Source organism: Eretmochelys imbricata, chromosome 17 (assembly GCF_965152235.1).
Source record: "Eretmochelys imbricata isolate rEreImb1 chromosome 17, rEreImb1.hap1, whole genome shotgun sequence".
NCBI classification, from domain to species: domain Eukaryota; kingdom Metazoa; phylum Chordata; order Testudines; family Cheloniidae; genus Eretmochelys; species Eretmochelys imbricata.
The window spans coordinates 1,789,840-1,815,305 of NC_135588.1; the positions used below are offsets into that span (position 1 = coordinate 1,789,840).

General features: G+C 43.6%; 1 protein-coding gene across 1 annotated transcript in view; it reads right to left on the minus strand.

The window, feature by feature from the left end:
• The window catches only part of PHF12 (PHD finger protein 12), a 44,647-nt gene that overhangs the window by 2,551 nt on the left and 16,630 nt on the right, over positions 1-25,466 (minus strand). Inside the window, exons 3-14 of the mRNA XM_077836301.1 lie at positions 21,606-21,678; positions 16,863-17,250; positions 15,928-16,048; positions 14,620-14,752; positions 13,688-13,852; positions 12,151-12,312; positions 9,570-10,380; positions 6,510-6,638; positions 4,921-5,064; positions 2,454-2,552; positions 1,665-1,747; positions 119-257 (exon numbers count right to left, since the gene is read on the minus strand). Coding sequence (XP_077692427.1) covers positions 119-257; positions 1,665-1,747; positions 2,454-2,552; positions 4,921-5,064; positions 6,510-6,638; positions 9,570-10,380; positions 12,151-12,312; positions 13,688-13,852; positions 14,620-14,752; positions 15,928-16,048; positions 16,863-17,250; positions 21,606-21,678 — 2,447 coding nt within the window. The remainder of the gene's footprint in view (positions 1-118; positions 258-1,664; positions 1,748-2,453; positions 2,553-4,920; positions 5,065-6,509; positions 6,639-9,569; positions 10,381-12,150; positions 12,313-13,687; positions 13,853-14,619; positions 14,753-15,927; positions 16,049-16,862; positions 17,251-21,605; positions 21,679-25,466) is intronic.

Consider the following 25,466-nt stretch of genomic DNA (forward strand, 5'->3'; position numbering starts at 1 on the left):
TCTGTATATGGTACTTCAGCACAAGCTGGAGTTTCTGCTTCCCCCACTGCTGGCTCCTCTAGCCGCACAAGGCCAGGGCACCATCTCCCTTTAGGGAACATGTTCTTGCATAACTTACTGATCACACTCTGCACTTTGGCAACAATGCTGCTGGGAGGAATGGGTGTAGTCTTCTCAGAGAAGTCACATGAATACAGAACATTGTCCACAGTCGTCCCATGCTCACTGTAGTTCAACAGCTCGTAATGTTTTGTATTCTAGGAAGGAAGAGAAACTTCACATGTAACTCCGGCAAGGCTCTGTACTGCGTTCCTGCTCAGACAGAGGGACCTACCGAGCTAAACACGCCATTTCAGGCAGTGGCAGCAAGTCAGACTTCATGGCATCTGGCTGCATGCATGTTACCCAGAATGCTTTGCATGCTGATCTTGCACAGAATGCAAAACGAGCAAATGAAAACTGCTCACACAGTTGTGGGCTCGTCAACCTTCTGAATGAGATTCCTACAGTTGGGAACATGCTGTACTGCACAGGACCCAATTCCCCACCTGCTAATCCTCGGCCAGCCCCCTCATGTTCGCCACTGTGTGCTGCTCACCACACTACCAAGGGGTCTAACCAGAAAGGAGCATCTGCGCTTCATTCCCAAACCACGGAGCATATTCACAGTGCTGGAGAAACAGCAGGCCTCCGCCCTCCCTTCACAGGGGTCAACAGCACAGCTGTGAGCACTAACTCCAGGCACAAGGCACTGCCCCCGAGATTGAACACACTGCCTCTGGCATGCCTGGCATTCTAGAGACACTCAGGAGTGAGTGAGTCCCTACCCCCAGCACATAGCCCGACAGTGGGGGGAAGTGGATCGATCAGATCTTGTCACGGCAGAGTAGGATCAAGTTATGAAATTGCTATTACACTAAAAGTACAATGTTTTGTTAGCCCACATTACATGGACTAAAACCTAGCTAACAGGGATAGCAAAGTCACTATCAATGGGGAATTATCCGCCCGATGGGTGTTTCTGGTGGGCTCCTGCAAGGATGTACTCATGTAGTAATTACCAAATAATCTGCTCAGGTAGTAGTAAATAATGATAGGGACATGTCAATTCTAGAGCGTGAGCCAAGCTCATGTGAACAGCATGTGTAACACAGCCAAAGGCAAAGTCCTACCTCTGGGGACAAAGAACACAGGTCTCGCGTAGAGGACAGGGAACGATTTCGGAAAGCAGTGACTCTGAAGAGGACTTGGCTGAATACGTGCTCCCAGTTTGACACGGTGGCTAAGAGGGGGATTCTTGGATGTATAAGCATAGACGTGTACTGAGGAGTAGGGAGGTGTTCCCGCTCTATAGGGCAATACTGAGACCACTACTGGACTAGTGTATCCAGTTCTGGTGTCCACGCTTCAGAAAGGATGTTGACACTGAAAACAGATTAAGGATGTGCAGAGACTCAGCCCGCAGAGTTTGCCCTGAAGGAACTTGTCAGCAGATCTCTCCGCCTCAAAAAGAGGGTTACCAGTGAATGCTGACCCCACCTTAACTCTAGTACAAGCCTGGCTCTCACTCTGCAGCCCACAAAGGAGCTCCACACAACAAAGACAACCAGCTGCCTTCATCTCCATCTCTGAGCAAGTGGCAAACCAAAGGCCCAGGCACTCACCTCATCATAGAATATGCAGGCATGTTTGCCAGACACATAGTTACAGTGACCATAGCTTGTAAGGCACACATCCATGTCAGCTCCTGCAACGGACGGGAAGACAAAATTCAACTGAATTCAGAAGAGCGGCAGCACAGAGCAAGAGAATTAAACAGCAAGGGGCTTGCTTCCTTAGTATCTGCTCTCACAGCTTGGTGAACAGTGCTGAGATAAGCCACAGAACAAGGTTTCCTCAGGGTTCTGGCTGTAAGATTAAGCAGGGGAAGGTGGGAAACCTTTTCAGCATTATTGTGCCCTTCCAGTGTGCTAGGGGGCTCCAGGCTCAGGCAAGAGTGGCAAATGCCCAGAATGATCATTAACCTCCCTTCTTAGCAGTTACCAGACAGAAACCGACTTGGGGAGCCTAGGATAGCGGTGACTTTTTAATGCCAAATCTCTTAGACTGTGTGGTATCAAGAGTTAATACTCCCATCCTAAAACAATGGCTATCAAATCTGGGTTACAGGCACTTAACTATGCCAGTCACACAGTGTCCTGACATCTGAGCAAGCTTTCTTGCATATGTTGCCTGATAATACACAAGAGAAACATAATTCCAGAATCCCAGGATAAAATGACTGGCCCCAACATGGCATTCTCCAAAGAGCTGCATTCACTTCCAATGGGGTGACTTTAGTGCATTATGGCTTGGATTGTCTATGTGCAAACAAAATAAAAGCTGAAAAAACAAACGGAAAGTTATTTTTTCACTGGGATTCTGCAAGCCCCCAGCTAGGAGAAGTCACTTACCTGTCCCGATGTAGAGGGTTCTGTAGCACATGTTGACTGCACTGCCTATGCCCATGAGGGGGTAGAACACTGCACGAGCTTGCACTTCCTTTCTTTGCACTGTGAGACAAAAGTGAGATCTGAATACTACTGAATAAATTGCCTACAGTAATATAAAGTTACCAGATTTAAGTATTCTCCCTATTGGGCTTTCTGGGGCTCATGCATAATTTTTAAAGGAAACTATCAACTTGAAATCTGGACAAAAATCGGAAATAGTTTCAGCTCTTACCCCCGACCAATTGTTGTGGTTTTACAGTCACATCTTGCTATTTCTTAGAATTTTTCTCTCCCAAACTGCTATGTGAAAGACCCACATAAGCCACGTGACTACACAGGGGAAATGACACTGGGCATGGACAAAGGAAACAAACTGAGGAGACATTATTTCCCCTCTCTCATCTCTTCCAGTTCCAGGACCATGAAGTGTTAAAGCACACGTCTTCTGAATTATTGTCCTCCAGTTCCTTTAAGATGGTGCCCCTTTAAACTGAATTTGGAGCTAGCAAAAGCTGCCAAGTCAACAGCCCTAGAGACAAAACTGCTAGTTAACCCCTGAGAAAAGCACAGGTAGATGCAGAACAAGCTTTTCCAGGGATCAATTTAAAATTCCTACAACTGGAAGGTTGGGGTCGGAGGAGGATTCTCTCTTCAACTAGTTTAATCTTAGTTCAATATCCACAGCACAGTCAATCCTGGACCCCCCTACTACTGAGGCTGCCGACAAAGACCCAGTGGTTGCATGGACACAGAGATCACATCCCCATTGCACCCGGAACAGGTAGACCACCATCTTGTTTCACACAGCAGTCAAATGGCAACTTGGTCTAGGTTTGACTGGCTCAGTACCTGCACTCTTCCTGTCCATGCAAACCCACACACAGTCTAACCTAACTCCCCACCACATGCATCTCCAGGACAGTTTCACATCAAGAAAGGATGTGAAACTGACAAAGCATGCAGATTACAAACTGAGTAAAGAGTGGTCAAAAAACAACAAAAATTTAGAATCTGTGTGTCTGGAATTCACCACTGATGTCAAGAACACTCTCCATGGGATTATGTGGCACCTTCAGCATGGAACATGCCAAAAAGCTTCATTGTTCCCAACACATCATTTCTACATTTGGCTGCTTTGGATGACAGTTACTAGGGCGGGCTTAGTACAGATCAGCCAGTGGGGCTTGTCTCAGAAGTTGTCACCCAAGTGTCCCATCAACAAACAAAAGAAAAGTCAAAATTAGCACAGGGGGAAGCATCTGAAGTTTGATGGGTCCAAAAGACAGAAAAGCAGGTAGGGAACACAGCCATTGATCTCACTAGGATAGTCGGGGCCGATGATCGAAGGTTCAGTTCTACAAGTGTCTGCTGGCCACATCATTTAATCCCAGTGCTGGCCCTGTGCAGTTCCACAGCTGCCTCTAGCTCCAGAAGTGTTAGAAGAAAGACAGTTACTGACCGTCAGAATCCCTGCTGCTACGCCACGGCCTGAAGCCACCAGGGGAGCTGAGCCAAGGACAAGTCAAGTTTGTGACACAGCCAACAGTGCACTAACACAGATCTCACCTCTCTGCTCCTACTGTACCTAGGCCACCTGAGAGCAGGACACAGCTCCCACGGGACAACTCTTGTTTACTCCTGAAGGTAAATGGATATGGTTCAGGGAATCTATACTCCTTCCTAACAGCTGATGACAACCTAACAGCGGAATAGGAAGCTGCATACCTGGCGCACTTTTAAGGATTAGTGATACTAATGACTATAGCAAAGGAAGCAGAACCCTGACCTCAGGCCCTGGCAGATTTTATAAGTGAAGGAGGTAACAGTTTCCAACTATTTAGTGTTAGAACATATCTGCAATTTTAGCTCTGCAGTTGCCAATTTGGATTGAAGAAATCAATGGATTTTAAAAGGTAACATCCTCACTCTATGCCCCTGCTTTTCCAGCTCACGTTTAGGTTTCTCTTTCAAGCCCACAAACCAGTTTTCTCCATCTCCAAAAAGAAGGCAGCAGGACTGCAAACACACTTGTTCATTTGCTTCCCAGATCCCTGAGCCTCTTGCAATAATGCCAGAGAAGGAAGCTGGGCCTTTCCCTTCCTTGCTAGATCAGACTGGTACAACTTGGCTTAGCCCCACAATTACAGGAAACAGAACATCCATGGTTGCGAGTTGCTGTGATGCAGCAGGGAGAGAGCAAGCTCCTTTTCCTACCACATTTGCCAAAAGCTCAACAAGGGAAAGTGGAGGAATGTTTCTGATCGAAGAGTATCCAGAGAGGAGGGGCAAGAGGAAGGAAGGAGATGAAATGGGTGTCTCCCAAATACCAGAAGAGAGAGAATCTCTCTGGATGACAGTCTGATGGCATGGTATATGCTGAGAAAAACCACAGCTCAATGCAAAGAGACTATTCTAGGGCTGCTCTTACCTTCTATGTGATTTGCCAAAGGAGACGACTGATGGGAACTGACACTGCTTGCTACGGAGCGAACTTTGGAAGGAAAGAGCTGTTGTATTCTCTGCAAGGCCAGAAACTTGATTAGCTTCTCATCCAGCATATTTATCTCAATCTCTGTTAATAAATAAAAAGCAATTAGTAAGTTATTCACAGAGAGGGCGTCATTTGATCTGCTGAGGGCTTAACTGTTCTGTTCCTACATTTTGCCATTTGCTTCTGTTAGCAGCAACTCCGTCAGGGAAAACTCTGTGGCCTCAAGAGTCGAAAGTACAGGGTGCTCTATTACTGTCTAAGTGCATTCTCCTCCCTAGCAGCACGTATGGACAGCAAGACTTGTAATCTTGGAGAGCTGCAGTTTAGACAGGAAAGGGACATTTGTGTTTTTTTGGCTAGGAAAAAGCTGAAGACTCTACATGTGGGCAGAGACCCAGAAAGGCCAGGTGTATTTCAGGCTCTTTTGGGCAGCAGGGATGGGGCGTGCTTCTTGTGAGACTCAAATTTACACCCTGGTTGGAAAGAAGTTTGACTAGATCTATCCCACAGATAAACGACAACTCCTTAGGAGCGGTACAGTCTCATTTTCAGGGTCGCAGTCTTTCATGGCAGGTTCAACTTAAAAGTGTTAAGAAAGAGGGGAAATTCATACAAATCTCTATTTGGGTAAAAAGTAAATCTCAAAACAGATCGCTGTTGCTGATAACGAGCAGCAAGGACGACAGTTAATCAGGACCTGCAAAGATCTGCATTGTGCTCATGAACAAGTTAGTTAACCTCTTGCAAGAGCCATCTCAACATCAATGTCACTGGTAAAAGAGCGAATAAAAGCAGCAGAGCCATGGTGGCTAGTGAGAGTCCCGCTGCAAACACAGGAGGCCAAGACAAACAGCCAGGTGTTTGCCAAAGGGAAGAGGGTCAAAATAACAGTGCAAGAAAGGCTACAGAGAAGGGTCACAAGCAACAGACTGATAATGAAGTTGAGAACTGTACAGCAGTCCTCTGGTTCCTCAGTAAGTCACCCTGATGAGAGTCCAGGTTTCCTGCTATCCCACTGAAAAGGAGAGGAAGACTTACTAGGCTCTGGGACAAAGGCAGAAAACGTAGCTGTAGAAAGATGTAACTGAAGGCAAACCCATAACAATATTGCAGCCCAAATGACTGGTGACCTACAAAGAATACGCAATCACTGGCCTCAGAAAAGGTGAGGGAAGTGTCCTTGGATCACAGCTAAAATCATGACATGGACAAGCTGGGGGTCTGAGCATATGAATTCCATCGAGCAACAGGTCTGGACACCAACATTCTGGACAGACACCCCCAAAGCTTACGAGGTGAAACACTCCAAGTACCAAGGCGTGGAAGTGAATGAGACCCACGATTGTGACAGGGATGGGACACTCCCCTGTTCACCCAGGGTAACACATGTCCACACCCCAGGCCTCCTTTACCAAAGTCACTCTCTCCTTTAGCAGGGGAGTGAATGCTTTAAGGAAAGGACCATTTCCCTCTCGGCTGGTATACACAGCAACTCTGGACAGAAAAAAGAAACAAAGACTACTCACCGCCATTGCCATCCATTAATGCTTTCACAGAGCTGGTGAGGTCCAACATAGCCGCAGAGTTTAAAGTGAAAGATGAGGGGACAATTAAAGAGCTTCCTATGGATACGGTGCTGGGACTGACCTTACCATCTAGAGAGACATGAGAGAAGAGCAACGTCAATATGCACAGTCACTTCTGAGCTACTAATGAGCCCTCAACGTCTACTTCTAATTTACAAACTGGACAAAATTTTTGGCTAATTTTGCTAGTAGCCATGCTTTGAAAAGAGGAGTAACTCCTCTCATGACACAACACACCTCCTGAAAGGAGCTCTAAATAGCACCACACCTTTTCCCAAAGCAGTTCTAGCCAGCTTAACTGAGTTCCGTTCCATGGGCTCCTGGACCTTTACCATCTGCTGATGGAATTCACATTATCCTGGAAGTATGACCTGTAGAGCAGAGCTGTAAGGTGTTTGGGGAACTGCTTGAAACCCAAATCTCACTGGACCCAGAGGGGAGAAATTTTGTGAGCAGTTTTTTTGTGTTGGGTTTTATACATTTGCAGAATTTTGGGTAAGAAATGTTTTGTTAACCAGAAACAAGATGAATGTTTCTGTAACTTGTTTTAGAGATCTGCTACTGCCAACACGAGTGCCATATGTACTGTGGAAGTCTGAAAGCTCCTTCCTGGGTGGTGAGAATGTAACAAAGAAGCAATACGCACACACGTGACTTTAGCTCATTCACAAACTGCAATCCTACTGCTTAAAATATTGTGACATTTGTAAAATGTCTGCTACAGAACTACATAGCAGTGAAGGAACTCACACCCCCATGCCTCAGATACCCAAATCTCCTGCCTCTCCCTGATAATCTATTTAGAATTAGATGAGAAATACTAACTGAGTTTAAAAGGGACATTAATTTTTCCTTACCTAGATTCCCATAACCTTCCATTACTAGAACCAAGAATTAAAATCTAATTTATTTGTCACTTCCAATGTCAGTTTCGCTTTAGTTTAGGCTCATTCACTTGTTCTCTAGCATGATGCAGCATGAGTTGAATAAAAAATACTGGAGGGGAAACCTACATTCCATTAACATTTGTTATAGGATTTTTTTAATTTTAATTTTACAGACGCTTTCTTGGTAGCTGAGTGGGGCTTTGGTTTGCATTTTATAAAATCTAAAGTTTGGGCCCAAACTGACCTGACATCATCCTTTTAAGAAGAATTTTCAGGATTATCCATGCTTTGCCGAACTCTTAGAATCTTGAACATAATGTTTCTCCACATCAATATGGTCCCTTTTCCACCTGGTAAAACTTCCCTCCTCCCCATCCCTGTGCTTCCAGCTGAAGCAACAGCCAAGCCAGCAGCTGCATGTTTGCCTTCTCCTTTGTGCACAAGTGCGGTTAAGATGGTCAGCAGCCCTGGGCGTAGATTCTACATTAATGCTACTTCAGAGGAAAATCTGTCACTCATACCAGGGATTTTTAAGATAATACGCAAGCCAGCTAAGCACTCGCTCTCCCCACTGTGTGTACTAACTGTTTGGATGCTCACTAGCTGAAAAAAAAAAAAATTTACTTTAACAAACCAAACTTATGTGGGTATCTCAATCACTTCCCTGCCATTACAGAGGGCTTGGCCACTGGGGCACCTCGACCCCTCCTATTCTCTGCCTGGGGGCTGTGATACTTGGGTCTTATTTTCGTTGTTGGGTTTCGTATTCAGGTGCTGGGTGGCTTGTGACACCGAGGTCAGACTTGATGATCTGGTGGTCCTTCTGGCCTTAAACTTGGACTCTGAACCCACCCCACAGTTCCCATGTCCTGGGAACACTGCCACCTCTACAATTTGCATCGTGAGTGTTACATGTCCTTAATGGCCTCATTTCAGTTGCACATGGCTTTTTGAATCTTTATGTTGTACACTGATTTTCTGGGCTTAAATGAGTGTGAAGGTGTTGGTTTACTTGTTTTGAAGCTTGAGAAAAACTGATTCAGTTGTTCCTCTGTACAAGAAAGAAAATATCCCATTCCTTAGTTATAAAAAAATTACAATTTTCTGAACAGCTCTACCATTCAAGAAGAAAATTCACTATTTGCATTGCCATAATGGGTCTGCATATCTCAGACTTAATTTTTTATGTTATCTGCTCCTCAGGAATACATTTTAGCACTTTTGTCAGTGTCCATAGTATTGTACATTTCTTTTTCAATCAGCAGCACAGACAGGACTGGTGCAATTCGGGGTGGAGGCTGTTAACCACAAAGCTCACCAAACAGCATGTATTACGCCAGCCAACTTTCACTATTACTGTTGTAAACTTTATATTTGATAAGTAGAGCATATACAGGAAACCCAGTGTTAAACAGAATTGTCCCATGAATAACTTTCATATTTGGGTACACATCCAGAAGGACAAAGTTACGAGATGCTAAACACATCGAAGGTTGTGCAAAAAGCAGACAGAAGACTACTGTAATTCATAGGAACCAGGGTGGAGCTGAGGTTGTACATGAAATCTTAACTGTGGCATTTCCTGACTAACACTCGGGATTTAGGGTTTTTTTTTTGTATACTGCCTTTGCAAACAAATGAAAGGGGTCACACATTATGATCTTCACAGCCTTGAGTGCCTGCTTCTAACAGAGCATTAAAGCAGACATTTGAAGTAATCCATTTGGAAACTCCAGCCATCTTCTTAAAGGAAATTTACTGTTACAGTTGTCAAAATAGGAACTGTGACAGCAACACAGCAACTGAAGAGTTTAAATTACAGTGCGTTTCCAGAATTCCCAGCTCCTTATGAACCTCTGATGGATCAGCTGTTTCAGAAAGCAGCACAGTGCTCCCCCACTTCAGAGATGCATTTAACTGGCAACACCCAGCACAGGGCCCAATTTCTGCTTCAGGACCTGTGGGCAATGCTAACCCTAACTTGTTCTCCATTGTGCCATGTCCGCGGGAAGCCTTGCTTCCTTGCACTTACTAAACTTCATGCTCTGAAAGAAAGATTTTTAAACACTCACTTCCCAGCTGGAAGGCCCAGAACTCCCCATCAAATGCTCACCTGAAGGTGGTGCTGGTGAACAGAATCTGTGTGTGGATCCGATGGCAGAGATCCCATCTCCCGTTGCCTGTGGAGGAGTAAGAGCCCTAGTGGCAGTCAAAGGGGAACCAACAGATCGCAGTTCTGCTGTCAGTGGGGGGCCTATCTGTGTCTGGATATTCTTTCTTTGCAAAGTGCTGGTGGTCTCTAGGCTGGCACAAGAGCTTGGTATGGAAGCAGGCATACTTGTGACTGGCGCAGAACCCCTTTGTGCACAAGAAACGGGTCCTACTATGTTCTCCGTCTTCACGACAGTTCCAACTGCGTGATTCAGAAGTCCACAAGCTGCTGGGGGTGTGAGGGGCCTCGCCCATGTTTGCCGATGAGACAGCCCAGGTATTGTATTACCTGGGCCAATTAGCCTCTGAGACTCAGTCAAGTGTGCCGAAGGTTCAGAGGAAACACCATACAAATGAGGACCATTTACTTTAACATCAGAGGCTGTTGGCCCATTAGAAGTTCCACAAGATACTTTCTTTGACTTATCCATACAAGAGCTGCAATTGACATCTTCCTGTGATAAAGCCTGCTGGGATTGAGAAGAGCTCAAGGAATTCTGGGTGGTAATCCCTGAGGTGCACGACACGGAATAAAGGGAAGGTGTGAGTGCCTTGTCAGCTGCCTGGTAAGGGTTGGTGATTGAGCCGTCTGCCACAATAACAGGCTTAATATCAGCCTTCTCTGTCTGTTCAGAGTCCCAAAGCGAAGGCATCTGCTTAGCAGATAAATGTCTCAAAATGCTGCACTGGAGTGCAACAACACTACAGAGCCACTGAAAAAAGAAAGAAAACATCGGTAAGCTTCACAGGCTACAACTACAGGTTGGTCACTCATGCAGCACGCCTGCTTCAACCACCCAAATAAGCAGGTCAATTTACCTGGCACCGCTCTGCCTGCTCCTGGAAAGGCAGTTCACCACCATAGCAAGACAACTAAATATAGGTATATTATGGAACCATGGTAGCTGTTCTGATACAAATGCAGTATCATGTGGTTAAGACCACTATACCTCTGCCACATAGGATTTACATCTATTCCAGAATATACATCAATCACATTGATACTCAAGACAAACATCTTGCCCAAACCCAAGCTAGTTACAGGGAGAGTCTGCCTTATGCCCAAAATTCTACCTCCATCTTGCTACAAGATTCAAACAGATTCCACTGTAACACAATACTGGCCTTTCTATAAAATGGGTTTCTCTCCATCTTAGAGTGCATCCAGCCAAATGACTCTGTAGAGAAAGCTGCAACAGACTGCAGAAATACTTTGGCTTCCTGTACAGAAGCTTTTTTAGGGACAGGGCAGAGAACCTATTTAAACAATGAAGACTGGGGGAGGAGAAAATTTGCAATCTGAATTCCTTCAAGGCTTCCGAAGGCAGCATGCAGACATTACCAGCTTCGGAGGCACTTTCTGAACAAGGATGGGTATTGGCCAAAGGCACATCACCATGCATCCTTCGCTTCCAGAACAGAATGGAGTCCCTACATTAGACTCATACATAGAGGCAGCAATTGCCTTCCACTGAAGTTTACACCACTCACACTGTGGGACCAGCTCATCTTGTCACAATCTTGTAACAGATGACAGAATGGCTTAGAGAGTCAACCGCTATTTGCGAAGGGATTTGTGGCTTACAATACTGTAACCCAGCAAGAGAACTCATAGGAAGTATAACATTCAGATTTGACATTAAAAATATGCCCATACAAAACTTCTGAGTGTCCTCACATTAGTCTTACAAAAGCCACCCAGCAACATTAATGTTAACATACAAGTTAGTTATCTCCACCAGCCTTACACAACCAAATGGAGAATGCAATTTCCCTCTGCCACATAAAAATGTAAACACTCAAATCACACCAAGCATTATACCCTCATCACTCTTCCCCAGACCCAGTCAAAAACTGCCTTCTCTCTGTGCATGGGAGGTGTGACGATGAGGGGAACATGTCTGCAGAACTTAGGAATGCTGGCTGATACACAGACATGGAGCATTGCATGATATAGGGTATCCACCATCAGCTGACAGGAGATGAAGGATATAGACACCAGTCTAGGGACAACGGACTTTGACACTGGTACTCTGACCGTCCAATAGCTATACTAAGGAGGCTGGAGCTGGGGGACATCACTTCCCCAGCTTGTCGGTAGGGGGCTGGGATTTGGAGAGTGGAAAGGTGCCAGCAGCAGAACAAAGCAATCTGGTGGTGGTGGTGGGGACAGACTGTACCCTAGAAGTGTGCCTAGAGGTGCTGAGATAAGAACACTGCATGGGCTCCATTCAGACTTGAGGCTTAACACACAATCCAGCAGCTGGATCCCCTCACAGCTGTCTGAGGAGCAGACAAAAGGAAGTGTTCAACAAGAGCTGCGATAGGTCATGGAAGGAGAGAGAAGAAACAGTCACCACTGCACATATATTCTAGACTTGCTACTCAAAAAGATACTTTGATCATATCTAACTGAAATGCACAGCAAAGAGGTCCTTGCACCACAGAGAAGCGATAGATTCAAAACGTCTGCCATCGTTTACCTCTTGTTGTTCTGACTGGCTGGCTAAGTGCTCAGAGTTCAAAAGGTGCTTCTGTGAGGATTCCTCAGGGACCCCATTACAGATGAGCTCACCATCCCGAATTGCTGCAGGTGCAAGTAAGGGGGGTGGAAACCGGTATTGAGATTTTATCGCATCAGGAACCTGAATTGTCAGGACGGAAGATGAGACATTAGAATAATTACAGGTGCGTGCCATTAAACTACAGTCATTCTTAACAAGTATTGTCCAAATTTACTACTAGCCGATGGTTTCCAGGCCAAAGAAATCAGAGATTGTGCCAACACCCGTCAGCACTGTAGCAGAGTGGAATACGAAAGGGGGACACCAGAAAATAGGAAAGTTTCAGGGCTATATGCAGACTTGGTTTAAATTGACACAACTCTGCTGAAGTCAATGGAATTTCACCTGCTTATACCAGGTCTGAACTTGAGCCCTTAGTGAACTGGTTGTAGCATGAATGCATCCATTCAAACAAAATAAAAAGAGCAGGGAAAATGCATTTATTTAGCATCAAATGCCCATTATATGGAGTTATTCTGACTCATTTAGATTGGGTGAGGTATTTCGCTGACAAATTAGAACACGTGAAGCAGCGCTAGTTCTTCCGACTGCAGCACCTGCTACAGAAGCAGGTCCTCCATCTCTCTGGTCTCTTTTAGAAGTTAGCCACCTCCAACATTGCAGAAGAAAACCGAAGCCTGCACCCCATGCTTGGTAGGTTAAAGAACTTTTCAGTTTCTCTAAATTAGTAGATGACAAAAAGCAATGTGTTCAACTCTGGGGCTCTGAGCCACACATTTAGTAGGATACCCTCTGCCCTGGCAACTTTGATTCCATTAATCCTTTATCCATCCCCCACAGACAAATAAGTATCTAGTCTCAGCCTGGAGGTTCTAGTAAAGATTCCCTCACATTTTGTTCTATCTTCCCAACTTGTTCCAAGAATGTATTTAAATTTACTACTCAAAAGGAGTTTAATTTATAAACCTTACTAACTTTAAATTGCCGCAGTGACTCTTGAACAGTACGGTGTTAAGCTAGCTGACCTGTTGTGATTGCAGAAAAATATTTGCACATTCTAGAGCATATAAAAACAGGATGGGTTGCATGGTGTATGCTTGCTTCTGTCTCATATACAAATCAGTAATATGGGCAGCTCTTAGCAACTTAAAAACCTTCCAATTTTGAAGCATGAGGGCAACTCACGGGAAAGGCAAGAGCATTTCTTAAAGTTGCATTTGAAAGATGTGTAGTTGCCACCAAGTGGCAAAACTGTGTAATGCTACTTAATTGGGAGGCTGGATAGCTAAATGTAGCTCCCAGAAAACAGCCGTGCTCCACTCCCAAGTTTGAGATCAGGTGCTGTCGTCACTTCTTCCTAGCCCTGCTCAGGACACACCAAAGACTAGAGAAAGTCTTGATAATCCATCACACTAGGGCATGCCTGTTACTTGCCTTTTTATTATGCTAAAACATGTAAGCAAGGTTCTCCAGAATGTTTCCTGTTTTCACTTACCTTCAAACCTCTTCTCCTCACTGACTGAAGAACTCTGCGGTTGGGAGGGTGTTTCTTGTGGATTCGGTTCAGGAAATCCACCTTGACAACATGCTGAGATATGGTGTCTTGGAACCGATCAAAAACTCGGCACCGATTGCTCAGGGTCATGTTCTTCTGGTTCAGCTGGAAGAGCAGACAGAATTCTGGCGCAGTTAGGATGACAGATCCCAATACTTGTTCCAAAAAATATTGCCTCTTTCAGAGTCAGTTGGTACTGTACCACCAATACCATCAGCTCAGCGTTAGTCCTCTATGTTTATGAATAAAAAAATATAAAATTGTTTCTGCTAGAGGGTACAACTCTAAAAATCGAAAGAAAATATTTCAGTGGCCCAATAAATTAATGTCTGCTTGTCTAATCTCACCAACAGTGGGTCTCCTGAGACAAGTATTTAGATACCAGCCATCAGTGGATATGAACATTTGACTATAAAATAGTGCCCACCAACTTGAGGTAGATGGAACAGAGGGCTGATTCACACAGGAACTCCTTATTCAGGAAAGGGTAGGGGTTTTGGGGGGATAGTTCTAGAACTTTGGAATGAAGAAGCTGAGATCTATGGAGAAATAACTTCTCTATATAAGCATTTCATCTACTGCTTTTCTTCTGTCCAGAGGTTGCCAACTTGATCACATTTTTGTCTGAAAAATCAAGCTTCTCAGAGTCACAAACACCAATTACTATAACAAAGAAAATTAGCAAAATCAACATTCTACTTCTTCAGTTTGTTTACATTGTGTATAGTCAGTTTATTGCTTGTTGAAAACATCCTTAGAAATACTAATGGAGAAGCAATAAACTCTTTTCAAAGTTTTTTTTAAAATTAGTCCATTAATAAAATTGAATCTGACCGTGTCCTTTTAACATCCATTTACTATTATAAACTTACCACCACGTGTTCAATATGATTTGGACACATCCATCTGCCCAGGGGCATGGCAGTAAGAGGGGGCTCAAGACAATCCATGTGGAACAGCAGGGGGCAGTAATCACACTGAATAAGAGGTGCCACTCTGCAACTCCTGCAAAGAAACAGGGAAACAGCTGCTATTTTTATTATTTCCTAGAAAACCAAAATTAATGTTGCTCACCACCTTCCTATGCTACAAGTGGGAGGGGAGGGATCACTTGTAGCCAATAATTAGGAAGAGACTGAAGTGGCCCCAGCCACACAATTTATGTAACCTAATAAAGTTACTGTAGCTCTCATCCTCCCTTTCCCCTGAATTATTTGTTGCTATTGTCTAAAATTAGACAACAATGGGGTAATTGATCTGTGTGGAGTCCTACTGGACTGAAGTCAAATGGGCACAAAGATCTGCCCATGCAAATCCAAATGCAGGATGGGGGCCTTGGATTGTAAAATCCTTTGGGTAGGACTGGCAGTGTCCTTTGTTCCCCAGGCACTCCATAGAAGCTGTATAAACAGTTCTGAACAAGCTGCTCTCATTCACTACTGCTTTGGCCAGTAGGCCCATTACCAAGGAAACTCATGGACCCTAAGAGCAACCTCCAGGGAGTTAAATTATTCCCAACTACTCCACTCCTCAGAGAGGTATATTATGTTGCACCGAGAACTTTTACTTCAGAGAGACGGAAGAGGTCATCAAAACAAACTGGACATGAGAGGGGGTCTCTTTCAAATACGCTTGTTCTTCCCAGCCACACACAATTCATTTAATGAAGCCATCAGCTTCATCGTAGGTTTCTTTTTTTAAAGCTTACCTGAAGCTCCTCCTCACTTCCCACAGCTCACTTAGAGTGAAAGAAGACACTGAGCATAGCTGTACTGTGATTCGGTTTCCACAATAATATTTTAATTTGATTTAGACTATCAATTAAACTGACTTTTTGGGCTGGGATGTAAATTCATGGATATGGTTTACTATTCCAGCAACCCAAGATTGTATAAATATTTAGCTCTGTGGTTCTGTGATTAACCATTTCTGAGTTTCCCTTGCATAATCTAGTGGCATGCATCTTTGTCAGCGATTTTCTGCCTTTTGTTTCTGAGCGTTATTTTCTCCTAACACCCTCTACATGCACCATAAATTACACTCACTACTACACAATTTTTACTCATCCAATGCCTTTTGAGATCAAAACTGGTATTTAAGCAGAGGATGCCAAACTTTTCACAAACAATAGAATTTCATCCACACCAAGTGAAACTCCCAGAAGTGAGAGACTTGGGTACCTGTTGCATGTGAAGCAGACTTTTACCGGCAAGGGAACCAGACCATTATGGTCTAACTCATGTTGTGCTTTCTTGACATTCTTTCCTGTGGTTTCCTCCTTCCTCCTCCTCTTACTAGTTCCTGAAAAGTAAATTAAAAGGTTTTGCATTACTTGTGTGTAACAGAGATCCTATTCTGATCACTGTAACTGGAGCAAACGGATATACACATCCAACTCTAGCAGAAACAAACACACTTACCTAGGAAGAGGCTAGCAAAGCTACTTAGGGCACCACAGCCGTGACTTAAATTTGGTATCAATTTAAAAGAAGGGGAGATGAGGAATACAAAAATAAAATGAAGGCAGGCCTGTTATTTGTAGACATGAGCCAAAAAAGCAAGCAGCCATCTAGATTTAGTCAGAGATAATATCTAGGCTAAACTGAGTTTTCAAATTATCAACTTGTTACTTAGTCTGAAAGTCTATTCCAGGAATACAATGGCAGTGAATAAAAGTTCGGCAATTAACAATCCTAACAAAATACAAGGAGACTTCCTCTGGCCGGTAAAATCCTCTGGCCAGTGTCATTTGGTCTGGCAGAGGGCGTCCGAGAGCAGCTGTACACTACTCTGTTAAACTCTACTGAAGTTCCGGCCAGTCCGGCATTTTGCTATTAAACAGGTTTCCAAGTCCTGCTGCATGCCCTGGAGCGAAATAAAAAAACTCATCTATTGTTCTAGTGAAGCAGCCACATCTGAAGAGGAGCTGGAGGAGAGTGTACACCCGCACCATCTACTTGCGGAGGGGGCATCAAAGCCAGAATTAGAAAAACATAGTCAGTAGAAACTTGCATAAACTGGACAAACAAGAGCACAGAGAAGGCAGAGGGCACTTCTGCAACCACCAGTTGCATGTCTGACCTGTAAGCTATGCAAGTGAACAATATTTACTCACCTGGAAGTGCTGTGGTGCAGGTCAGTTCATTCGGCAACTGGAACTGGGTTGGGTTTCTTTCCATGGCAGCTGCAATAAGAAGCTCAAAGGGTCGCTTCAGCTGGGGCTGCCCACAGTCCATTTCCGCAATGGCAGAGTCATCATCCACATCAATTATGTCCTCGTCTACATCATTCTGCTCTGAATTGGGAGTCTCAGTGCTGGCATTAGATGTAGGAGTGCCAGGCCGACTTGCTCTCCGTTCCAAGATCCTGGCATGTGCAATTGCCCTGATGCTGGTGCTAGACCTATCCAACAGGTCTGTGTCACTTGTGGGGGAGGTGGTCCTTTTCCCAGATTTGTCCACCAATCCATTTACCTGCCCCAGCTCCTTCTTCTGTTCTCGCTTCTGCATAACATGAAGAGCCACACTTACCACTCGTGCCATACAAATAAGTACACTGGCCCTGATACATACGTAAGTAAAGATTGAACATGTTTCAGAAATGCTATATGAACAAAAGCTCAAGACATTGATTGCAACAGTTTCTCACCATGACATTTAGCCTTAAGCCAGTAAAAGCAATTTGGTTATTGCTAGTGTGACTAAGTCACACTACTACGAAAGCAGTTAGAGCGGCCAGGTGTGGGAGGAGGTTCACCTACTTGCCTCTCGCCTCTGGAAACTTGGATTCAAATCCAGTCTGGACACGAGTAACATGTTTAGTGGCATCAGATTCCAAATTAATACTCGAGATCAACCAACCAATGTATTTGGGAGACCATATTTACCAATGACACCTCTTAAGCCATGCGTTCTCAAACTGGGGGTCGCCAGGTTATTACATGGGCGGCTTGCGAGCTGCCAGCTTCCACCCCAAACCCTGCTCTGCCTCCAGCATTTATAATGGTGTTAAATAGAATTAAAAGCGTTTTTCATTTATGGGGGGGGGCCCCGCACTCAGAGGCTTGCTTTGTGAAAGGGGTCACCAGTACCAAAGTTTGAGAACCACGATCTTAAAACAATACACAATGGACCATTCTGCTGCCTAATACAGCGCAGCAGGGTTTGCAGCGTTTGAGTCCATTCATAGCAGGACTACTCAAAAATGAGAAAAGAATTAGAACGATGACTTGAGAGCACAAAAAAAGTAAAAACTGCAATGTGCCAACTTAACACGAACTGGCCACTTCTGCTCAGGAGAGTCTATGGGGAGCTGAAGGTAAGGAAGGAGATCAATGCTGGAAGCTAAGGACTGGAACAGCAGAGGCTGGTGCACAGAAGGGCTCAAGTACATTCGCAGAAGTGTTCGAAGCAGCATGCAGAGTATTTGCCCACACTATGCCTAGTACAAAGAATCAGCCGCTGGGAGTAAACAAAGTAATTAAAAGCCACCATAATAAAGTGGGGGAGTATGGAAAGGAACATGGAATACATAAAAAGAAAAGGAGTACTTGCGGCACCTTAGAGACTAACCAATTTATTTGAGCATAAGCTTTCGTGAGCTACAGCTCACTTCACCAGATGCATCCGATGAAGTGAGCTGTAGCTCACGAAAGCTTATGCTCAAATAAATTGGTTAGTCTCTAAGGTGCCGCAAGTACTCCTTTTCTTTTCAAGGTATTTATGTGTCAGATATGGTAAATATTCGTATGCCCCTTCATGCTTTGGCTACCATTCCAGAGGACATGCTTCCATGCTGATGATGCTGTCACGTGGTCCCCGGGCGATGATCTGGAACTGCTCCCTACAAAGCCGGGCAGGATTCTGATGGAGCCTCCTCTCTGTGAGCAGACCGTCTTCAGGGCAAGAAGCTCACACAGCTTCCACCTTCCTGGGTCTGACCTTGGAGCATTCAGCATCCTCTGCCCCTCCGTGCACTTCCCACAGGGAGTCCGCCCAGGCGGGCTCCTGGTGAAGCCAGAGCGTCCTGCACCCCAACTTTGCAGTCAGACATGACTCTTAGCCAGCCAGTAAAACAGAGATTTATTAGATGACAGGAACACGGTCTAAAACAGAGCTTGTAAGTACAGAGAACAAGACCTCTCAGCCGGGTCCATTTTCGGGGGCAGTGAGCCAGACAACCACATCTGCACTTCAGGCCTCATCCCCAGCCAGCCCCCAACTGACTCACTCTCCACCCCCTCCTCCTCTGGGCTTTGTCCCTTTCCTGGTCCGGGAGGTCACCTGACTCCTTTGTTCTCCAACACCTTTAGCTCTCACCTTGCGGGGGGAAGGGCCCATGCCATCAGCTGTCAGGAGAGAGAGAGTCGGCCATTTATGTACACTGGCTCTTTGCTCTGCAACAATTACACCCCCTTATCCCACCACCTAGAGACTTAAGAAATGCATAGGGGAAACTGAGGCACCCCTACAGTATTCCGAAGAAACATTAAGAACAGTCCCGCTTCGTCACAGATGCTTGTTAAAAAAATAATGCATTAATTAAATTTTGACAACTTTTGGGGGAGAATTGTACATCTCCTGCTCTGTTGTACTTGCATTCTGCCACTTATTTCATGTTATAGCAGTCTCAGATGATGACTATGCACACGTTATTTGTTTTAAGAACACTTTCACTGCAGATCTGACAAAACGCAAAGAAGGTACCAATGTGAGATTTCTGAAGATAGCTACAGCACTCGACCCAAGGTTTAAGCATCTGAAGTGCCTTCCAAAATCTGAGAGGGACGAAGTGTGGAGTATGCTTTCTGCTAGTGGCATCTGACTCAGATGATGAAAGTGAACATGCATTGGTCTGCACTGCTTTGGATTGTTATCGAGCAGAACCCATTATCAGCATGGACGCATGTCCCCTGGAATGGTGGATGAAGCATGAAGGGACATATGAATCTTTAGTGCATCTGGCATGTAAATATCTTGCAACGCCAGCTACAACAGTGCCATGCGAATGTCTGTTCTCACTTTCAGGTGACATTGTAAACAAGAAGCGGGCAGCATTATCTCCTGCAAATGTAAACAAACTTGCTTGTCTGAGTGAGTGGCAGAACAAGAAGTAGGACTGAGTGGACTTGTAGGCTCTAAAGTTTTACACTGTTTTGTTTTTTAATGCAATTTTTTTGTACATGTCCACATTTGTAAGTTCATCTTTCATTATAAACAGACTGCACTACGGTATGAGGTGAGTTGAAAAATACAATTTCTTTTGTGTTTTTACAGCACAAATGTTTGTAATCAAAAATAGGAAGTGAGCACTGTAAACTTTATATTCTGTGTTGTAACTGAAATCAATATATTTGTAAATGTAGAAAACATCCAAAAATACTTGAATGATATTTTTTTAATTGCGATTACTCCTTTAAAATCGCTTGACAACCCTAATTTTGAGGTCTCTAGCCAGCCAGCCTTCTTGGTGCTCCTAGTTTGGAAGGAGCAATGGGCATAATTTATTACGAGTCACAAGGGGCAGCATCAGCACAGTTTAAGGATTTAGCATTCACATCAATCTACATGAAAGCTGTGAGACGTGCAGCATATGAACCTCCAAGGGAGAAAATGGGTAAAGACAGTTGAACATAGGAAAGGAGGGGAATCCCGCTAAAAAAAATAAAATAAAATAAAAAAACAAAAAGCCAACAACAACAAAAACCAAACCACAGGGAAAATCAGGAGCAGAGAAAAAAGAAATTGAGCCACCAGAAAGAGAGACTTTTGTCCGATACAGGTTTTTCGGAAGCAGCATTTCTCTTTTGTGTGAGGTGCTGGAATGAGCAAAAATTGAGGGCTAAGCCATTCAAGATAAGGAAAAGAGGTAGAGAAAGCAAAGCCATTGCTCTTTTTAAGCTGACCTTTTTATTGTTGAGACAAGTTTCTGAAGCGTTACTGTCTTCAGGGTACAACAGCATCACAAGTGATTTGCCAGGAGCAAGAGACCATGATAAAAGGTGTCAAGTTGGAGAAAGCAACGTGTTAGAGGGGAATTTGTGTAGCACGTCATATGAATGGTTTCCTGGATAATTTGGTGCAGAATCTCTTTAAACACTTGGGTACACAGTCTGAAGACGTCATTGCTGCAAAATCATGTTTACATTTAGCAAGGAGAGCTTCCTGGGAAATAGCATGTCAAAAAACCAAGCCACAATCTTGCCCAATCATCTCTCCATCCTGTTCTTACAAATAAGGAAGTCATAATTCACAGCAATTTCAGTCTGTTGCTATGGAAACTGTTGGGGGGTCAGAGTTTTGTTTTTACTAGCCAGAATCAGGAGGCACTGCCATAAAAGCATCAGACACTAAAGATGGGAAGCCACATTAAGGCACAACTAGTCCATCTCCTTTGCCAATGCAGAATTATTCCCTCTGGGATTTTTTAGTGCAGTTTGTTTTTTCCTGTCCAAGATTTAATGTGGAAAATTGCTGTTTGCTGAGGGTATTTTACTAAATTAATGTTTGTAAGTCTGGATTTAAGTTCAGTTTTGTGATTTCTAATAATAAAAGTCAGTACAGGAATTTGGGACTTCCTTAGAGTTTTCTGTGCACCTATTCCTAATCAAAACCTCTCTGCTCTGCCAAGCTGTCTAACCTTCACTTTACTTTCTGCAATTCCATGATCTCACACACACTGGAGCAGAACTCTCCAAGGTTTTGCATCTATGTCTGTGGGGATGGGAAAAGAAAGGTTGGTGGGAGGGAAAAAGGGCAGAAAGACTCAAATATGAGTGAAACGTTTGGAAAATAGCACAGAGTGAACATTTTAGAAGAGGGAGACAAAGAACCGAGTTTGTTTGGTTAAGAGGTTTTACCTTTCGGCGCACAGTGCAGCGATGACACATCCACTCCCCTGGAGGCAACATTTCCTCACTCAACGGAGGGTTACTGCGAGAGGAATACAAGACACACTTTAACTTTCAGATTTCAGCTTGCAACACTGAGAACATTTCAAGCTGGCCCAGAATAATTCTGAGAGTTTCCATTGCCAGGAGTCTTCTCTATTTTATTCAGGTTCATGGACTGTGCTCCCTCTGTAGGCAGTTTTGTAATAAACCTTCTATCACCAATGAAGCAAATTATAAAATCTTATAATCTAATTATAAAACACTCACTTCCACCTTAAAATATTCTGCTGGGAAAATCAGCCCTCCATATTAAGCACTTATTTTCCACTACTGTGGTGCTTACCCCATCCTTTGCATCAAGAAAACAGACGACACTTTTGGTGCCATGTAAGTCATTGCATTAATAGATGCCAGTTTCACTGCCCTTAAATATATACACCTACGCACCTTTATAATTCGAACAGTCGAGTCTTAAAGTTCATTTAGAGCCTGCCAGAAGACTGGATCAGATTCTTGTCCAAGAAAGAACTACATCAAAAGTCCCCAAAACAAGTGACAGAATTTGTTTTCTAGTTTATAGCCATGATCCCTCTTCAACTGAGGGTGTCTACACTGGAGATGGAGGTGTAATTTCCAGCTTGAGGAGACATACCTCAATCAAAGCTAGTGTGGGTAACATGCTAAAAATAAAATAAAGGTAGTGTGAGCGGTGGGATGGACTCCCTGTCCCAACTACTGTACACGCCTAGGGTCCTTGACAGGATTGGGCTTGGAATCGCTAGCCCACCCTGCCTCTGGGATTCACTTCTATTTTTAGTGCACAAACTCAATAAGAGCTAACGTGTGTGAATTTACATAACTGGGAAAGTACACCTCCAGCTCCAGTGTAGTTGTGAGCTGTAAGTGAGTTGTTGCCATGAAACTCACCTGCCCAGGAAGAGAAGAGGCAATGCATTATACCTACCAGTACATTAGAATCAGCTAAGAAACAGCAAAACACATTCATTTTCTGCATTAGTTACTATCAATCATAATAAGGCCTGGTATTCCACCAACGCATGATATATGCAGTTTGCCTTGAAGTTATGAGCTTAAGATTTGTCTGACCCAAAAGAATCAGCCTTGGCCATTAATGAACAGATACTGTACCATGTCAACAAGAATATCTCCAAAACTGAGAGATGTTTGACTCATGTATGCAGTATAAGTCTATACTCCTTGGAATAGCATTTTCTGTACCTTCCTTCCCACTATATTTTAATCTCCTTCGTCCACTCCTCCTTCCAGTCTACGTGATAAGGCCATGGGTGAAAGAATTACAAAGTTACCGCTTGATCACAGATTGGGAAGGGTGGAAACCCTTTTCATATGGCTTAACTACAATTCTTTCAGTTTTCTGGAAGCAACAGAATTGTATAAAAATATTTGCTAGGATCCTGGACTGTGGCCATGAGCAGCTCCAGTAGAAAGCATACAGAAGAACCAGCAGACAGGCTGGCTGAAGCAGGAAACGTGGCAGAGAATTTGGAAAACTGCGAAGATTTTAGGGGCGTGGAAGTTAGTCTCACATCAGTAATAAATGTGAACAAACTTATAAATTACAAATACATATCAAAACTGAACTGAATTAAAAGTTGCCCTTGCAAGATTTGTTGACAAAAATCAGCATAAGCAGGCATAGAAGAAAAAAAACACATCTAAATGAGAAACTCAAGTTAAACCAAACCAGTTCAAGGGGTGATGGGGACAAAGTTCACCACCACCCCCAAGACAGTAGGATTTTGAAATCTGGCCCTTCTCCAGCCTTCTCTCAATGTTACAACAGCGTAAGAGATGTCTGAGGGGTTTTGGGGTTTTTTAAATCTTTTTTCCCCCAAGACATTTATATTGTTAATGTTTTTAAAAAGGTAATTTTCAACTGAGATCTTTTTTCCTGCACAAGTTATGGTTTAATCAGGTCACTAACTGTCATGGAGGAAACAGAACTGCTGTCAGATAAACAGAGGACTCTGTTTCCATGTAGTTTGTTTTCAAAGTGTATTTATTTGTATTTTAACTCTGTATAAATTTACTGCAGTTGTTAGCCAAAATTCAATGATGCAATACGTACTTCAGCCCAGGGATCACTCTTTCCTGCAGAGAGTAAATCCACTGGTTAGGGCACTAGCATAGGAAGTGGGAGACTTGGGCAAGTCTCCTAGCCTCTGTGTCTGTTCTGCATCTGTACAATGAGGAGAATAGCACATCCCTGCCTTCCAGGGTCTGGTGAGGATAAACCCATGAAAAGACTGAGGAGCTCAGCTACTGTAGTAATGGGGGCCATATAAGTACCTGAACTTAAGGGACTGAGGCCTTATTTTGATGAGTGCTTTGAGACCTTTTGATACAAGGTAATACAGAAGAGTCAATTACTACATTAGTATTAACTAGCCTTTAAATACCAATCACTAAAAAGCAGAGGCCTGAAATAAGTGACTGCTAGTCAAGTGTTCTTCTATAATTCATGAAAGTCCTTTTTACTACAAGGCTCAGTGACATCACTTAGACAAGCCAATATAAAGCTAGCAAAAGTCACAGATGTTCTACTGTAAGTTAGTCTTTGCAAACAAATATTTTTAAAGATGTCTCAGATAGCAGCTTCTTCAGTGAGTCTGCCACCATATATTCTGAAGCTGTAGGTATTTTCTCCATAGAGAACCCCAATGCTAGCAGCGGGTCCCAGGCACAGGGTCCGGCCTCAACTTCTAAGTTTAACCTATAAAACAGACTTCCTCTTTTCAAACAATGACGTAGCATACATTGGGTAAGGCTTACAAACATCCTGACACAGTCGTCCACAGGCATTGACGCTGTCAGGTTCACATTCTGTATGTTGAGTTGCACAGGTTCTAAGAATGGTTTTTACTGCCTTTTTCCTTCAGTCTTCCAGAGTGGTGGTAACCACCATTTCTGGTCTCAAAAACACAGGGGGATTCAGTAGAGACAACACATCTGGCAGCCATTTTGAGAAACAAAAGCTGAGCATTTCTAGTGGCCTATGCTTCAGGTATCTAGAGTACTATATTTCTAGAATGCACAGTGAAACACACCTAGACCCTGTTTTTCCATTTCCTGGAGGTCTCAGGTGAACAGATGATCAAGCTGCTTGGAAGACACAAAGCACCAAAACCTCTCTTTCAACTACAGATAATGTGATAGAGTGTCAGACGTGTGGCTGAAATTAGGAGTTTTTTTACAAAATAAACTAACATTTTGTTAACAGAAACCTTAGTAACAGCAACAATCTCAAATATGCTTCTTAACATTTGGATTAATTGCAAGTCCTGAGGTGACCTCAGCAATAGCTTCAGATCCTTTATTCCCACTGGCTTAAGAGTTCTTTAAAAAAACATAGCTAGAAGCCACTGATTTATTTTGGGGCATCTTGCTGATTCCCTGCCCCCCCCCCCCCCAAAAAGAACAAAACTAAAGAAATTAGCAGTTCCAAAACTACAAGGTGGTAAAAAGCTCACTCCTACAGACATGCCCAACTCTGCCACAGAACAGGCCTGTCCCCATTTTAAGATATGTTTAGTATGCCAACTCAGAAATACACATTTTGCCAGACACACTTCAGGCTATTTTAACTCATTATCCTGATCTTAGATATTTTTACAATGGAACAGTGAATAGTGCAATGGATCCCAGGGAGTGATAAAAAGGACAAATGATTTTGAATAGATTTCATTTTACGATTTTTCAAAAACCAAAATATTTCATGTATTTATGAATATGGATATACAAGATTTTTTGTTTAAAATGTCACTTAACACATCTCTTGCATTAGTC